Source organism: Engystomops pustulosus, chromosome 10 (assembly GCF_040894005.1).
Source record: "Engystomops pustulosus chromosome 10, aEngPut4.maternal, whole genome shotgun sequence".
Lineage (NCBI taxonomy): Eukaryota > Metazoa > Chordata > Amphibia > Anura > Leptodactylidae > Engystomops > Engystomops pustulosus.
Genome location: NC_092420.1, coordinates 82,603,871 through 82,618,028, shown reverse-complemented (window position 1 = coordinate 82,618,028; position 14,158 = coordinate 82,603,871). Strand labels below are relative to the sequence as shown.

Below are 14,158 nucleotides of genomic sequence, written 5' to 3'. Positions count from 1 at the left end.
CGAAAGTACCCCTGCCAATGATGGGCATTTAGCCATAAAACGACTGCCAAATGAAAAATACAGAGGCAAGGTAGGTGATATCAAGGGCAAGGACCTACACTGCAGCCCACATGAAGTGAAAGATCTTTGAGACTATCATTCGTTATAATGCATTCTTGCTCCAGAAAATAAACCAAGAAGAATCATATGATACCCATTCAATGAGTTCAATGACTTTGACTTTGATGAATTATAGTTTTTTTATGTTTATTGGAAGTATACTGGAAATCCATTCTAGATATTAATCAATGGTGTAAGTGGGGACCCGTGGTTGCAGAGTTGTGATCACTGACCTTAACGGCCCCATCACATACCTTCGGCAGCTCTGAATTATACTTTAGTGAAATTACAAGCAATGTAAGTTAAAGTAGCGTTGCTTAAGGATGGTGCTATCAATCAAGGACAAGAAAGTCTAAGTGAGGTTAGACAGTAAGGCCGAGGGCACTTGTGGGGCATGGAATGGTCTTAGTAGCAGTTTACATTAAACAAAATATGTGATTTCACCTATAATGTAGAAGCTTTTCAAACTGCAAAAAGTCAGAACATGGTGCCATGTGCCTAAGTGTCCTTTCAAGGGCCAACAACACCAACAATTGGTGGAAATCTCACAAGCCATGGCCAACTTATGTTGAGCAACATCCCATGGTCAAATGTCACATTAATGTCAACGCTGCTGTAAAAGAGACAAATCTATTCTAATTGATTGAAGACTGTTAAAAATGGAGTTCACCTTAAAATCTAGACAATTACCGCCTACTACTGTGAAGTAGGGTGCCGATAAGTAAATTGAAATCCCTTCCAGTGGAACACTGTTTAAACAATTTTTAAAACATTGAAAAGAAATGTATTTTCTACTATTCGTCCTCGAAATTCTACAGTTTATAGAGACGAGCAAGAACGTTAAAGGTGGTCCCAAAGCATCTGTGAAAGAAAGATTAATTATTCTAATCCATCTTAATATCCTTTACTCCTGCATAGCGAGTCAATGTAATGTTCCTAGCAGGTACTGTTGTGGAGGAGTCCAAATGCCACCGACCGATTTCTCCTGCTCTAACAGAAAAGCAGAATAGTCAAAAGCTCTGGTTGATACGGCTTTAGCCATTAACTGAAGTGGGGCAGAAATTGCTCTGTCGAGGCCAGCTTCATTAGTCACAAAGAAACACAGATTGAGGCTTCTAATCTCAAGTTCAAATGAGTCCTCTGTCACCAGGAAGGGAATTGTTTAATTTGCATAGTGGAAGAAGGCGTTTGATTTGTAATTTAAAAAGAGGTTTATTTTTCTTATCTGGACCAAGGAACTCATTTGAGAGCAACACAAATGACACCGGTCAAAAATTAAGGTCAGGCCGCAGTGTAATACACAGCTGCTGGTGACAGGGGTGATACATAATAAGGAAAATTAGAAATGCCAGTGCAGTAAAAACTATTTTTTTTCCCTTAAACTGCAAATAATGATTCCAATCGAAGCGCAGAAGTAAAAGAGAAAGAATGAGACGTGGTCTGCACCTGTGATGACACAGGCCGGTAGGACGGTGCTTAATCTTAAAGGCATTCATAGTGATGCAGTCACAGTGCTCTATCACATGCATATCTACTGCAGTCACTGGATTTTGATGCAAGCAGCGCAGCCGTTCAGGTAATTGTAAGGATATCATGAGGTTCATCCAGCTCTGAGCTGAGTCTACGGAGGCCTGCTGCTAAGCATCAAAGACAGATTCGCAGTATGGAGGGAGGGAGCCACAAGACACGGAGGTGGGTGGAAATTGGAAATAATACCTTTAAGTAAACTCTGCAAGTCTTCTCTCGCTTTTGCAGCTTTGCAGAAAGAGAACCAGAACATTAGAATGAACAGAAATGTATGTAAAACGATCATTTAAAAAGATTAGGCAGCCGTATTGAGCTCATATACTAAAGCCAAAAACTCTTCGATAGTAGACAATGACGTTATTGAACCTGACTTTCTATAAGAGGACATTGTCTTTATATGACTGTAGCGTTATTGCTCACAATGGCTTCCTTTGTTATGATCTAAAAGAAGGTTCAAGAACTAAAATCTACACATTTAAGATTTGGAAAGAGCTATACAGAATATGTGCCGTAATAACTCAAATGTTGGCCACCTGTGGCCATCCAGGTGCCCACAGGTACCATATACGGCAACACTGACCGACCATAATCTCTAATAATAAAAAAAAAAAAAAGATACCATCAAAGGGAAACCTTACCTTGTTATAACTGCGCCCAACAGAGTCCTTCTCACTTGGTTTGAGATCCTGTAACTGAGCATCCAGGATGTCCACCAACTGTTCCATGAGTCTTATCGTGGAGCTGATATCTCCAGCAAAAACTGGTTCTTTAGTGTATTTTGCCAGATCGTTAGCAAGGCTAGCAGCATTGTCTCCATTCCTAATCTGTAAAACAAAACCAGGAAAAAGTTAATATTTCCGACCTACAAGAAGTCAGATCACAGAAAATTCCCATTGTCATAACCTTGTACTACCAACCTTTGAAGCTAGTTGGTTCACCCAATGTGAGGTGCAATTGCTAAGATCTGGGCCCCGTTCATTCCAGGTTCCAGTGGTAATCAGACAGAGGTATGTAGCCGTTCCTGTAATTAAAAAAAAATAATTTACCAAAATAAAGTAAAAAAAAAAAAAAAAAGTCAACTCAAACCGGAACCCTTTCAAGAACCTTCAAATACTAAGAACATTGATACATTTTATAACATTGTTCTAGTTCCAGAAAAAAATACTCCATACAAAGTTGAGATATAATGAAAAACAAAATACTGTTCTTTACCTGAATATTTGATACAAAACCCCCCCTAAAAGTACTAAAAAAACAACGCACCTCGTGTTCCTTTAGGGCAGGGGCGTTCCACAAGCATCCCTCTCTGTGTCTGCGGCCAACTGATACCTTTCAGTTCCTTAGCTGGACAGAACTTCTCTGGCAAAGGGAAGACGCTGGTTGGAGGAGGATTCTTTGTCGTAGAAAGAACTGCTGGAGGCTTGAGTCCTTTACTTCCTTCTTTTGTACCTGCAGCTGATGTAGTGCTAATTAGAGCTTTCTGGGAAGTTGTGGTAGTGGTTGATATGGTTGTCTCGAGCAGCTGAACTGGTGGTGTTTCTGCCACTACGGTTGTAGGCACTTTTGAGAGAAAATTGGAAAAATGAAAATTAAAGATAGACACAAAATCTTGTTTAAAGATGGCCCTGAGGTTTGCAGGGTTTTTTTTTTAAAAATACAATCGCTAGAAAATACAAAGTACGACTAACTGTAGAGAACACAAAAAGGCAGCTGAGAAATCGAACAGTGTGATAAAGGGATTTGGTTCATCCGCAAAATAGCCAAGCCTCTCACAAATTCAAGGAACCTACGGTAGAATGCAACTCCCCAAAATAATTTTAAAAATTCTGAATCCTACTCCCACATGAATTGTGTTCCACACAAAACATAGTAATACATAGAACTCAACAACATCATGTATTACCCTAAAGAGAGAGGCACAATAAATCTGCCCTCTGCTGGTTGGAAACAAGCATTGATTTCAATATCCAGGATATTTGCTAGATTGCTTGATTAAAAAAAACATATCTGACAGCAACAATATAAAACCAGGGAGGGGATTGCTGTAAATTTAAACATAAGAATGTCTATTTATCTTCTTTGTCTAGAAATTTTTGATATTTTTTTCTGTTAGACAATACACTTTTGGTATATATCTATGTAATATCTATTAATATGTATTTATATCATAAGTGATAGGTTTTATGTTGGACAAAAAGCCACACTATGTCAATCCATGACCACTTTATTGGTGTACACTAGTATCAGGAGTGTAAGACTATGGAGTATAAAACAGCTGTCTGCCTTGGGTCATAGAGCCCAGTTTTAATTGGGGTCAAGAGCTTCAAATTACATTCCGGATTAGGATTATTCCAAGAATAATGTCAACTGTGTCTTTGAATGTTTTTAAGAAGGGACATGTAATAATTCCAGACAACTTCTCAAAGGCTTTCAGTCGATGGTTTCACAAAGCGAATTGATGAAAACCCTACCGTGCTCTGATGAGCTCTCATAAAGGATGAAGAATCCTGTCTGTAGGTTTTGTCTCAAGAATGATTGTTTTACAGAGGGCACTGGATGAAACAGATGGCAAATTAAGATGCCTAGATAGTCTAGCACTTTGTATAAGAAATTTTGGTGGATATCTACATTTCTACAGAAGCAAGACGCTATAGCTACAGTACACCTTCCCATCTCATCTCCATCTGCTGGTGACAAGTAATGGGATTACCCTACCCCCACCCGATGATCACTATGTAATTGCATCTCTTGCCGGTTCCTACAACCTCCATCTACACCTGTGAATGAAATTAGCAGGCTCTTTCCTAAGCTGCATTTTATAGGCTTACCACGTAAGGATTAGCGCTCCTTCAAAGCTTCTTTGCCGAGGACCAGACCCTATAGGTCTCCATAAAGATAACTATGATTTAAGCAACATTTGCTCTTATACCTCGATTACATGACTATATATACCTGATTATAGGGTCTGCTCAATACAAAACTGCATGACATCTGCTTTGCGTGCACATGAAGACATATGCATCTGCCCCAAAAGGAGACTAAAAAAAAAATTAGATGTTTGAGACAATGCCGTGCATGTATATAATTCCTGGCCCATCTTCCCACCAAGCACTGATTTTTGCTTGAGAGATTTCGATATGCCTGATTAGACCTGAACAGAGGCGAGCGTTGCATGCATGTCTTCCCTTCGAGATAGAACATTTCATGAACTGACATGGTTTTCTTTAGATAAAACCAATAGAAAAAAAAAGGGAGTGAAGTCGCTCAGTCGAGGGATAGTACAGGCCGCTGAATGAGAAGTGACAATATTGAAGGATGAAAATTCTAGAACACGCCAATTGCGAGTTCTCTGTGTTGCTATGCCGCGATGAGGTCAGGACGCAGAAAGCAAACTAATTGATAGAGGCTCTGTGTATAGGACTTTCTTCTTGATTTAGCCTGTGGAATTTCAAAGCTCACCTCCTGCCATTCCCAAGGTTTTTTTTTTTCTCTCTTTGTGGGCGAGTCTACAATGCAAAGCTTGGTTCATTCCGGAGACTAAGTGACAGGAAACTTATTAAATGGGGTCATATTGTCTTGCATCATTGAGGCCTACTGTCTTTCCAAATCTAATGAGTGGGCTGATAAATAATTTTTTCCATCCAAGTCAAAATATAATGTTTATGTAATTTTTGGAAAATATATCCTTGCCTATTTTAACACATACATTTAAAATGAATACCTTTATTTTTCTTTTAGTATTTTTTTTTATAATTTGCTAAAAACCTTAAAGCACGTCTACGGCCAGGATGAAGGACTCTATGCAAATGAGCTTGAGGGGCTCCAGGCTCCATTAACAACTCCTTTGCATACAGTCCTTCATCCTGTTGGTAGATGCCCTTCAATTTGATGGCTGAAAAACCTAAAAAGTGTAACGTATCCAAGAAAAGAAATCTAAACCACCATCATATCCAAGCTGTTATTCAGGCATAAAACCACAGTGGTGTATTTCAGACCAGAATACTAATTAAGTTATACCAAACACACATATACTACAGAAATTGTGACCTAACAGATAAATCACTGAGTTTGCTGTCAAAAAAATAAGACCTAAAATAAATAAAAATAATAATAATATAAAACCACTTCAAATATTACTCAATTTTTGTATAAAACGGTTGGGATAGGATATGATTATTATAATATTTTTTTAAAATTTCATAAAAATTATCAGTAACGATTTTTTAATTTTTTTTTAATTCTTTGAATTACATTTTTTATTCAAAGCATGGAAGAGTAATGATCAAATATGGCAAACCGCTATTAGTGCCATCATTAGGTATATATCCCACAGCACGCTGAACTGATTAGTGTATATTTAATCACTCAGATGTGTATTAAAATTAGCACCGTTACATTAGCCTGGATTCTAGGTAATTCTTGAAACATGTAGGTTATTTTTATCCTCCGAGATCATCATTGATAACAGGACTTTTGACAGCTTCCACTGGTTGTATAATTAGGTATCAAACTAGCAATCAAATGAATAGGGCACGCTCCGGCTTGTACCTTCCTACTTGATTATTGGAATAATAAAAATTATTTATCAGATTGCTATTTTGATATCCTATCACTAGCTCTAGGTGATATCGTTAAATTACTCTACAAGGAAATTCACCTGCATATAATACCATCTATCACACAGCTCAAGAACATATTAAAGAAGATTAACACTAATGTATCGGATGAGCAGTGTTTCCAGTCTCCTTCCCAATGTTGATGCTAAGGCCAAGTTGAAACTATGCCCTGATAAACAAGCTGTGATCTGAGAAACTCTGAAGCCCCGCCCATTTAAAGGAACTGTGGGCCCCCAGACCATATACTGGATGTGAGATTTACTAGAGGCTCTTGCTAATTAGTAAATCCAAAGCGGTTAAATATTAAATATCAGCTGTGGCCTTCACCGGTTTTCTTGCCCGCCAATCTCCCTTCTCGACAAGCGTATTTCAGAAACGGACAAAGTGTTGTACAAAACTGGCCACAAAGGAATAGCAAATGTGCCCATCCCAATCACAAGTTTTTAGGTGTAAACAAATATGTGGTTTCAGAAACTCCTCCCTGCTATGCTTAAATTCAAGTGAAGCGTGTGAACATGGCCTAAAGCTTTACAAACATCAATTTACTAACATTTATATTTTTTATTATCTTTATGTTAGAAATTGGTCAATAATTAGGTGGTAAGATGTGTTGAGCAGGTTATTGAGAGAGTATAACATTTAACAAAAATTATCCTAATTTTTTCCTTGACGTACTAAAAGAATACTAGTGTTAAGATTTTTTTCCCCAATAATTTATGAACTGAGGTAGGCTTTCACCAACGGGTTTGAATGATTTAGGGTCTTATTTTCATGATCCCTTTCTGTTTTCTCCCTTCTCCGAAATAAAAAAATAATAATAAATTCATTGCATGGGAAACTGTCCCTAATATTTGTGAATTATATAGGGAAGTTGGTGAGCCATGGGGGGGGGGGGTTTCAGGGACTTGGAATGGTCAACCTTTAATTAAAAAAAAAATTGCAAAATACATTGCTGCTTAATAACTTCATTTAAAAATATATATGAATATCTTTTATAAGCTAAAATATTTTTCATATGATTTCAATTTACTCTAAACGTTAAACAAAATTTAAAAGGATAGGAAGATTTGTAGGTGGGAGGAGGTAGGTAGTGGAACAAATAAATATTCAGGGGAAAAAAAGCCATGATTTTGGAAGGAGCATGTTAATATTAGAACATAAAAGATATTTAAATGGCGCCAGCGCTTGTTAATGCATGCTTGGGAATTCACAGACCACTAAACTTCCAAGAGAAAAACAAAACGTACTGTAGATGGGGATATGAGGGAATGTGAGGACAAATCCGAGGTAACCAATGATCCTAGGACAGAACTGCAGAACACACAGAAGGAAGTTCATATCACACAGAATCACTCACACAACCCACATACGCACGGCTGTAGCCACCAGAACTGGCAGCGATCACCCCATGATCTATCTTCCATATGTTGCCTAAATGATTCCCGAGCATTCGGCCACAATTTTGTGATATCATTTTTTCCAGAACTGGGTCTCCAAGCTTTTTTTTGGCTAAAAATATCATCACTTGTGTGATCCCCGAGTCTTTGAAAAGGTGCGGTGGGAAAACTCGAAATTGCTTTAATATAAATATTACATGTGCACAAATGACACAACTTAAGTGACACTAACACCCCCGTAGAATATCGAAGTGGACGGTAAATCTGACTTCTCTGTGAGGTTAGACAAGCATAAATTATTGAGATGTGGCATGTGGTGGAAGAAGATAGTGATTTTTTTTGCTAAAGTGAATCCATTTCCGTAAAACAAAAAAATCTAATATAAAAATTTTAAACAAGGAAGACCATGGAGAGAAACACAGACGGGACACAACTCTACTATATCGTCCAGCATCAGTGATGAAGGGCAACTAGATGACTGAAAGAATGCAGGCGGTAAGAGAAAACATATCCAATCAAGCCAAGAAGAGAGACATGGACATACTGTGAAGTATTTTCTAGTTCCTTAAAGGGCATCTACCACCAGGATGAAAGACTGTATGCAAATGAGCCAGAAGGGCTTCAGGCTCCATTAACTGCTATGGAGCCTGGAGGCTCTTTTGCATACAGTCATTCATCCTGGTGGTAGATGCCCTTTAAGGTTTTCCAAATTTGTTAAAGAGCTCCATGTTTTTAACTTTGGCCAATGTCAAGGGTTTAGAATCACCTTCTCGGCAAGTATTCAAAACTATAGTAGTATAAAAAACTAGTATAAAACTAGCAATTTTTCAGCTTTATGAGTTGGGGAGCAATACGTTAAAATTTTCTCTCCCATTAAGAGGATCAAATTTTTTTAACCCCTAAAAAACAAGAAAGGTTATGATTATGCCAAAGATTTTCTAAAACACTTAGATTCTAATCTCCAAAAACAGACCACCAAGAGTAACAAAAAATTAAAAAACAAATAAGGGGAGTTTGAGGGTCTGCGTGCCCAATCATGTGTAACATTTCTTGTTATTGTTTGAAAAATGTAATTGAAAAAAAACTTATTAAAGTACTAAAAATACAGTTCAAACTCATAAAAGTTCTTTACATGCACTGTACCAATTACATTAATTGAAAAGACCTTCAGAAATAGATTGCAGGCTTTCGATAAAAAGAATACTGGCAAAAAAAAAACAAAACATTTCGACTGCACTACAAGTTGACATGACTACAAGGCCTAGGACAGGAGTACTTGATCCATTATGCATATATCATACTAACATGCCAATTGAAATGACTGAATAATTATCATTATAAATCATTGCAAATATGAAAAATAAGGCCATGAAAGAATCAAAGAAAAAAATTGTCCAATGTACAGGAAAATAATGTAATAAATAAATAACATTTTAAATAAAGAATTTCCTTGGTTACACCGAGACGATGTATTCTGACCTTACAAGACACTGTGCAAGGGAACGTAAATTATAGTGAGATTAGAGCGAAGTGCAGCCACTGTATAATTGGTGAGTGGGGAGTGAGTCTCCACGCAGATAGCAGCACAGGGCAGAGGTGATAGCAAACCATTGACACTTCAACAGCTTGTGGTTAAAGCGTTTCTGAATCTGGAAATCTAGGAGTGAAAACATCTGGGGTCTACCGTAAGAAAAGCAAAGAAATGAATAGGAGAGGAATAAGCCGTAAAGGAGCAAAGATTATATATATGTGATGAATTCTCCTACACATCACTTAAAGGGGTATATGTAAATGATCACATGGGGCAGAACCACTGTTGCCCAGATGCCTGGTCCATAGAGTAGAAGACAATATACTATGTTCCATTATGACATCAGTCACGAGCTGTCATATAAAATCATTAAAGTTCTTGCACAACATCTGTCAGAAGGCGTAACCCAAGATCAAGGGCATATTTCTTCTCCTAAGATACAAGGCGTGACTTGCACACATTGTCAAGTCTTTACATCTTTTTACACGGCATAAAGCCACGCATCTCTCGTGTTGTGCTTACATGTGAAAGTGTCATGAATCACACGCATGATTTCACGATCGTGAAACCCTAATCGGTTCACTTACGAAACCAAAAAAAAAAACCCACAAGACATAAATTGTTCTCGTCTAAATAACCAGACAACACCGTAAGGAATTTAACTCTCTAAAAACTAAAAAAAAAATTATAATAAAAAAAAGTATGCATCTTGTTTTCAGTTTTAAGAAAAAAATACAATAATAATTCAATAGTAATAAAAAGGTGGAAAATAAAAAGGAAGTAGTTTAAGAAGACTAAAACACAACAAAGGCAATGAACAATGTCTGGCACAGCTGTAACTGTAGGGGATTTTTTTTAAAATATCTGTGTATATATTTTATATAATAAATATATATTAGTTTTTTCAGTATATTTTATATGATCACAAAAAACAACATCCGTGGCTTCAGTTTAGTATCTTCACACTTACATTTTTCTTTAACTACTTAAAAAATTTTGATTTGAGTGGTTAAGGAAAATATACCACTATGGGTAAATACACACATTCAGTTTGAAGCCAAAACCGAGAGGAGCACAATCTACCATTACCAGGTCCTACCATTTACACATCTGGTTTTTGCATCAAACACTGCATCAGAAAGCTTGAACGTGTATCCTTATCCTAAAGTAAGTGAAATTCTTAACCCATTCAATACTGCAAATGAACCTGTGTACAAGCTGAAGACACACAGATCTTACCTTGGGCTAAGTCTTGAAGGATAAACTCCAGAGAGTATCGTAGAATGAAGTTGTTATTCCACACGTACAGCTGGTTATCCCTAGGGTTGTAATCCACAGCGGCAATGTATTGATACTGATTGGGGAATGGAATATCAACAGACTCTCCTCGGTTCAGCTTGGTGTTGAAGATGTAGTCAATAGCGTTCTTCCCGGTTTCACTCTCGTTGTCTTGGTAGACAGACCGCACCACATACAGGACTCCGCAAATCATGAATGCATTTGAGGCTGCCCGCTTATCGTAAGAGGTTTCAAATGTTGCCTCAAACCGTAGCGTGTAAGGATTTAGTTGGCTAATCACGATCATTCCATTGTTTTGCTCGGTCGCGTAGATTACCCACAAGCCATTTTCATCAACCGCCAAATCGATATCAGTTTTCCCACCCCATCTATACGGAGAAGTGTCGTGGTAATTGGCATAATTTATAATTGCTTCCCCGCTTTTGATTCTAGTCCTCAAGTCAAATTTAACAATATTCCGTGTTCGTTCCTTGTTAAAAAACACTGCCCCGTCGTAAACCACAAATCCAGTGCCGTCCACTCGGTTAGGAAGTTTATAGGTTGTAGTCTGTCGTCCATTTTGAAAATCTTGCAATGAGGCATATTCTATTAATGTATCCGTACGATACGGAGTCCAGGGCATGAAATAAATTTTATCTGCAGCTTGAAGAGGGTCTTTGCACCAGGCACCTGCCTTCTGTTCAGCTTCAAAAATATATGGTGAGTCCACAACTCCTTTCAACACCCCAGGGCAAACAAAAACTAGTGAAAAGTAGAGAGAGGATTATTTTACAAAACAGATATTAACTTTGCTTTTCACTTAACCACGAACTGTAGCAATATCTTCGAAAAAAATAAAAAAATTAAAATAAACTGAAAACATAAAAGTGATTTTAAAAATTTTGTAGATGAAGAATGTGACATTCATAGTGCCAAAATAGAAAACTACTCATTTATATTTCATTATAGTCATTATAGTTAAGTAAATCAAATGACCTGGTTGTGGATCAAAAAAAATGAATTTTCTAAGCTAAAACCTGTCAGGCAATGAAAAACCACAAGCAATTTTCTGATGTTAAACGCATGTAGATGGTTTTACATTGGTGCTTAAAGACATATAAACGGAGAGAAGGAAACAAAGCCAAAAAAATATGAAAAAATAACAACATTTATGCAGCAATTTTGAGCGAGAAAAGTAAAAATACAAAAAATAAAAAAAATCAACCAAGAACAAACCAAACAAACAAACATAAAAATCAGACAAACTGGAGCCATGAATGGGACAAAGCCTGTAAATGTGGCATGCTTGGGGAAGGAGTATAGGAAGCCAGGCAAAAAGTACATGACTAACAAAATAAAAGAAAAACAAAAATAAAAATAAAATCACTTAGGGTTCAAGGAAGAGAGCAAGAAAACATTTCCCACAAGAAAAGCAGAGACTGTGTCCCACCTATGTGACATATCCAGAACACTGTTTTATTAGCAGTCAACTTGTGTATGAAGTGTAGAAATGCAATCCTGCTGAATACAGAACGTCAGTGTTTAGGGATAAGGGGGATCGAGAAGGTTAACATCCATATGGCACATAACAGGGAGCTGGGGGGGTTCGGGCTGTATCATTTATTTACCTTTTTGCTCCACTTCTATTTTAAGCATTGGAAGAGAAAGTGAAAAAGGGGTGCAAGGAGAAAAAAGAGAGATTAACATGAATGGACCATTTACTCGGTAGCTCAATCAGTACACACACTAAAGTAGGGACACAGCAAGAAATCCGCTAATTTGGATAAGAGAGACTGGAACACCTAGTGAAAGAAAGAGCTGTTATACGATCAGTGGTGATGGTGTTAGATGTAAATTCTGACCAACTTTCAATATGGTAGGGGAAGGAAAGACATGCAGCTCAAAACAACTAGGCCTCACGTGTGCAGCTGACAAGATGCCTTACTCTACTAAGCTTCACGTGTGCAGCGGACAAGATGCCTTACTCTACTAAGCTTCACGTGTGCAGCGGACAAGATGCCTTACTCTACTAAGCTTCACGTGTGCAGCGGACAAGATGGCTTACTCTACTAGGCCTCACGTGTGCAGCGGACAAGATGGCTTACTCTACTAGGCCTCACGTGTGCAGCGGACAAGATGCCTTACTCTACTAAGCTTCACGTGTGCAGCGGACAAGATGGCTTACTCTACTAGGCCTCACATGTGCAGCGGACAAGATGGCTTACTCTACTAGGCCTCACGTGTGCAGCGGACAAGATGGCTTACTCTACTAGGCCTCACGTGTGCAGCGGACAAGATGGCTTACTCTACTAGGCCTCACGTGTACAGCAGACAAGATGGCTTACTCTACTAGGCCTCACGTGTACAGCGGACAAGATGGCTTACTCTACTAGGCCTCACGTGTGCAGCGGACAAGATGGCTTACTCTACTAGGCCTCACGTGTGCAGCGGACAAGATGGCTTACTCTACTAGGCCTCGTGTGCAGCGGACATGATGTCTTACTCTACTAGGCCTCACGTGTGCAGCGGACAAAGATGGCTTACTCTACTAGGCCTCACGTGTGCAGCGGACAAAGATGGCTTACTCTACTAGGCCTCACGTGTGCAGCGGACAAGATGGCTTACTCTACTAGGCCTCACGTGTGCAGCGGACAAAGATGGCTTACTCTACTAGGCCTCACGTGTGCAGCGGACAAGATGGCTTACTCTCCTAGGCCTCACATGTGCAGCAGACAAGATGGCTTACTCTCCTAGGTCTCAAATGTGCAGCAGACAAGATGGCTTACTCAATAAATCAGATGATGTAGAACCCACAACATGTAGACACATGTAGTATATTTCCTTTGATAGAGCCAACATAAGGTCTGTATGAGGCCACAAGGCATACAATTTACAAAGTGCCTCCGTTTTTTAATAAAAAAAATGATAAAATATACTTTTAAGAGGTTATAGTAGGCATTGTGTTCAATATCTAGAAAGGACATCTAAAAAGGCACGACCTTCGTTTTTGTATTTTATTTTTAACTTGCAGTCACCAAGCCATACAATTGACTATATGTTTTAAACCCAGAGATAAAATGGAACAAATTAATTTTATATCTTTATATAATTTTTGAAAAACTGGTTGGGGACTGTTACTAAAAAAAAAAAAAGGATTTTTTTTTACAATATATACTCGAGTATAAGTCGACCCAAGTATAAGCCAAGGCCGCCAATTTTACCACAAATACCTGGTAAAACCTTTTTTTTTTACTCGAGTATAAGCAGAGTTTGTGCTGAAAAACTAGGCTTAGACTCGAGTATATATGGTAATTTTTTTTCAATAATAGACAACAATAGAAAATATTCTACTCTAAATTGTTTCTGTACTCATTGTCAGTTGCCACTCAAAAAGTAAAAAAATGTAAAAATGTTTACACAATATTTTTTTCATTACATTTTACATGATTTTTTTTAAATCTTCCTAAAAAAATGTCCTAATTATAGTGCACCATTTCTAGTCAGTGTGTGAGTTAATAAAAAAAAAAAAATAGTTGTTAAAATGTGTTGTAGAGCTACAAGCTGCAGTTTGCAGGGAATGTGCCATCTGCGTTACACTACCATGCTGCGTTGCGAACAAAAATAAACTGTGCTGTTAATTAGCATGTGTACTAAATTCCATTTAAGATGGGGAAAAACAAAACATATCTTAACATCTTGTGCTTTTAAAG

At 37.8% G+C, this 14,158-nt stretch overlaps 1 protein-coding gene across 27 annotated transcripts in view; it reads right to left on the bottom strand.

The window, feature by feature from the left end:
* ADGRL2 (adhesion G protein-coupled receptor L2) overlaps window positions 1-14,158 on the bottom strand; it is a 139,505-nt gene that overhangs the window by 28,907 nt on the left and 96,440 nt on the right. For 20 of the 27 annotated variants that reach the window (XM_072127828.1, XM_072127831.1, XM_072127837.1 and 17 more), the window contains exons 5-9: window positions 10,410-11,210; window positions 2,890-3,186; window positions 2,544-2,647; window positions 2,265-2,450; window positions 1,816-1,854 (exon numbers count right to left, since the gene is read on the bottom strand). In XM_072127828.1, coding sequence (XP_071983929.1) covers window positions 1,816-1,854; window positions 2,265-2,450; window positions 2,544-2,647; window positions 2,890-3,186; window positions 10,410-11,210 — 1,427 coding nt within the window. The remainder of the gene's footprint in view (window positions 1-1,815; window positions 1,855-2,264; window positions 2,451-2,543; window positions 2,648-2,889; window positions 3,187-10,409; window positions 11,211-14,158) is intronic. The other 7 variants (XM_072127832.1, XM_072127853.1, XM_072127854.1 and 4 more) reach the window with 1 other exon arrangement.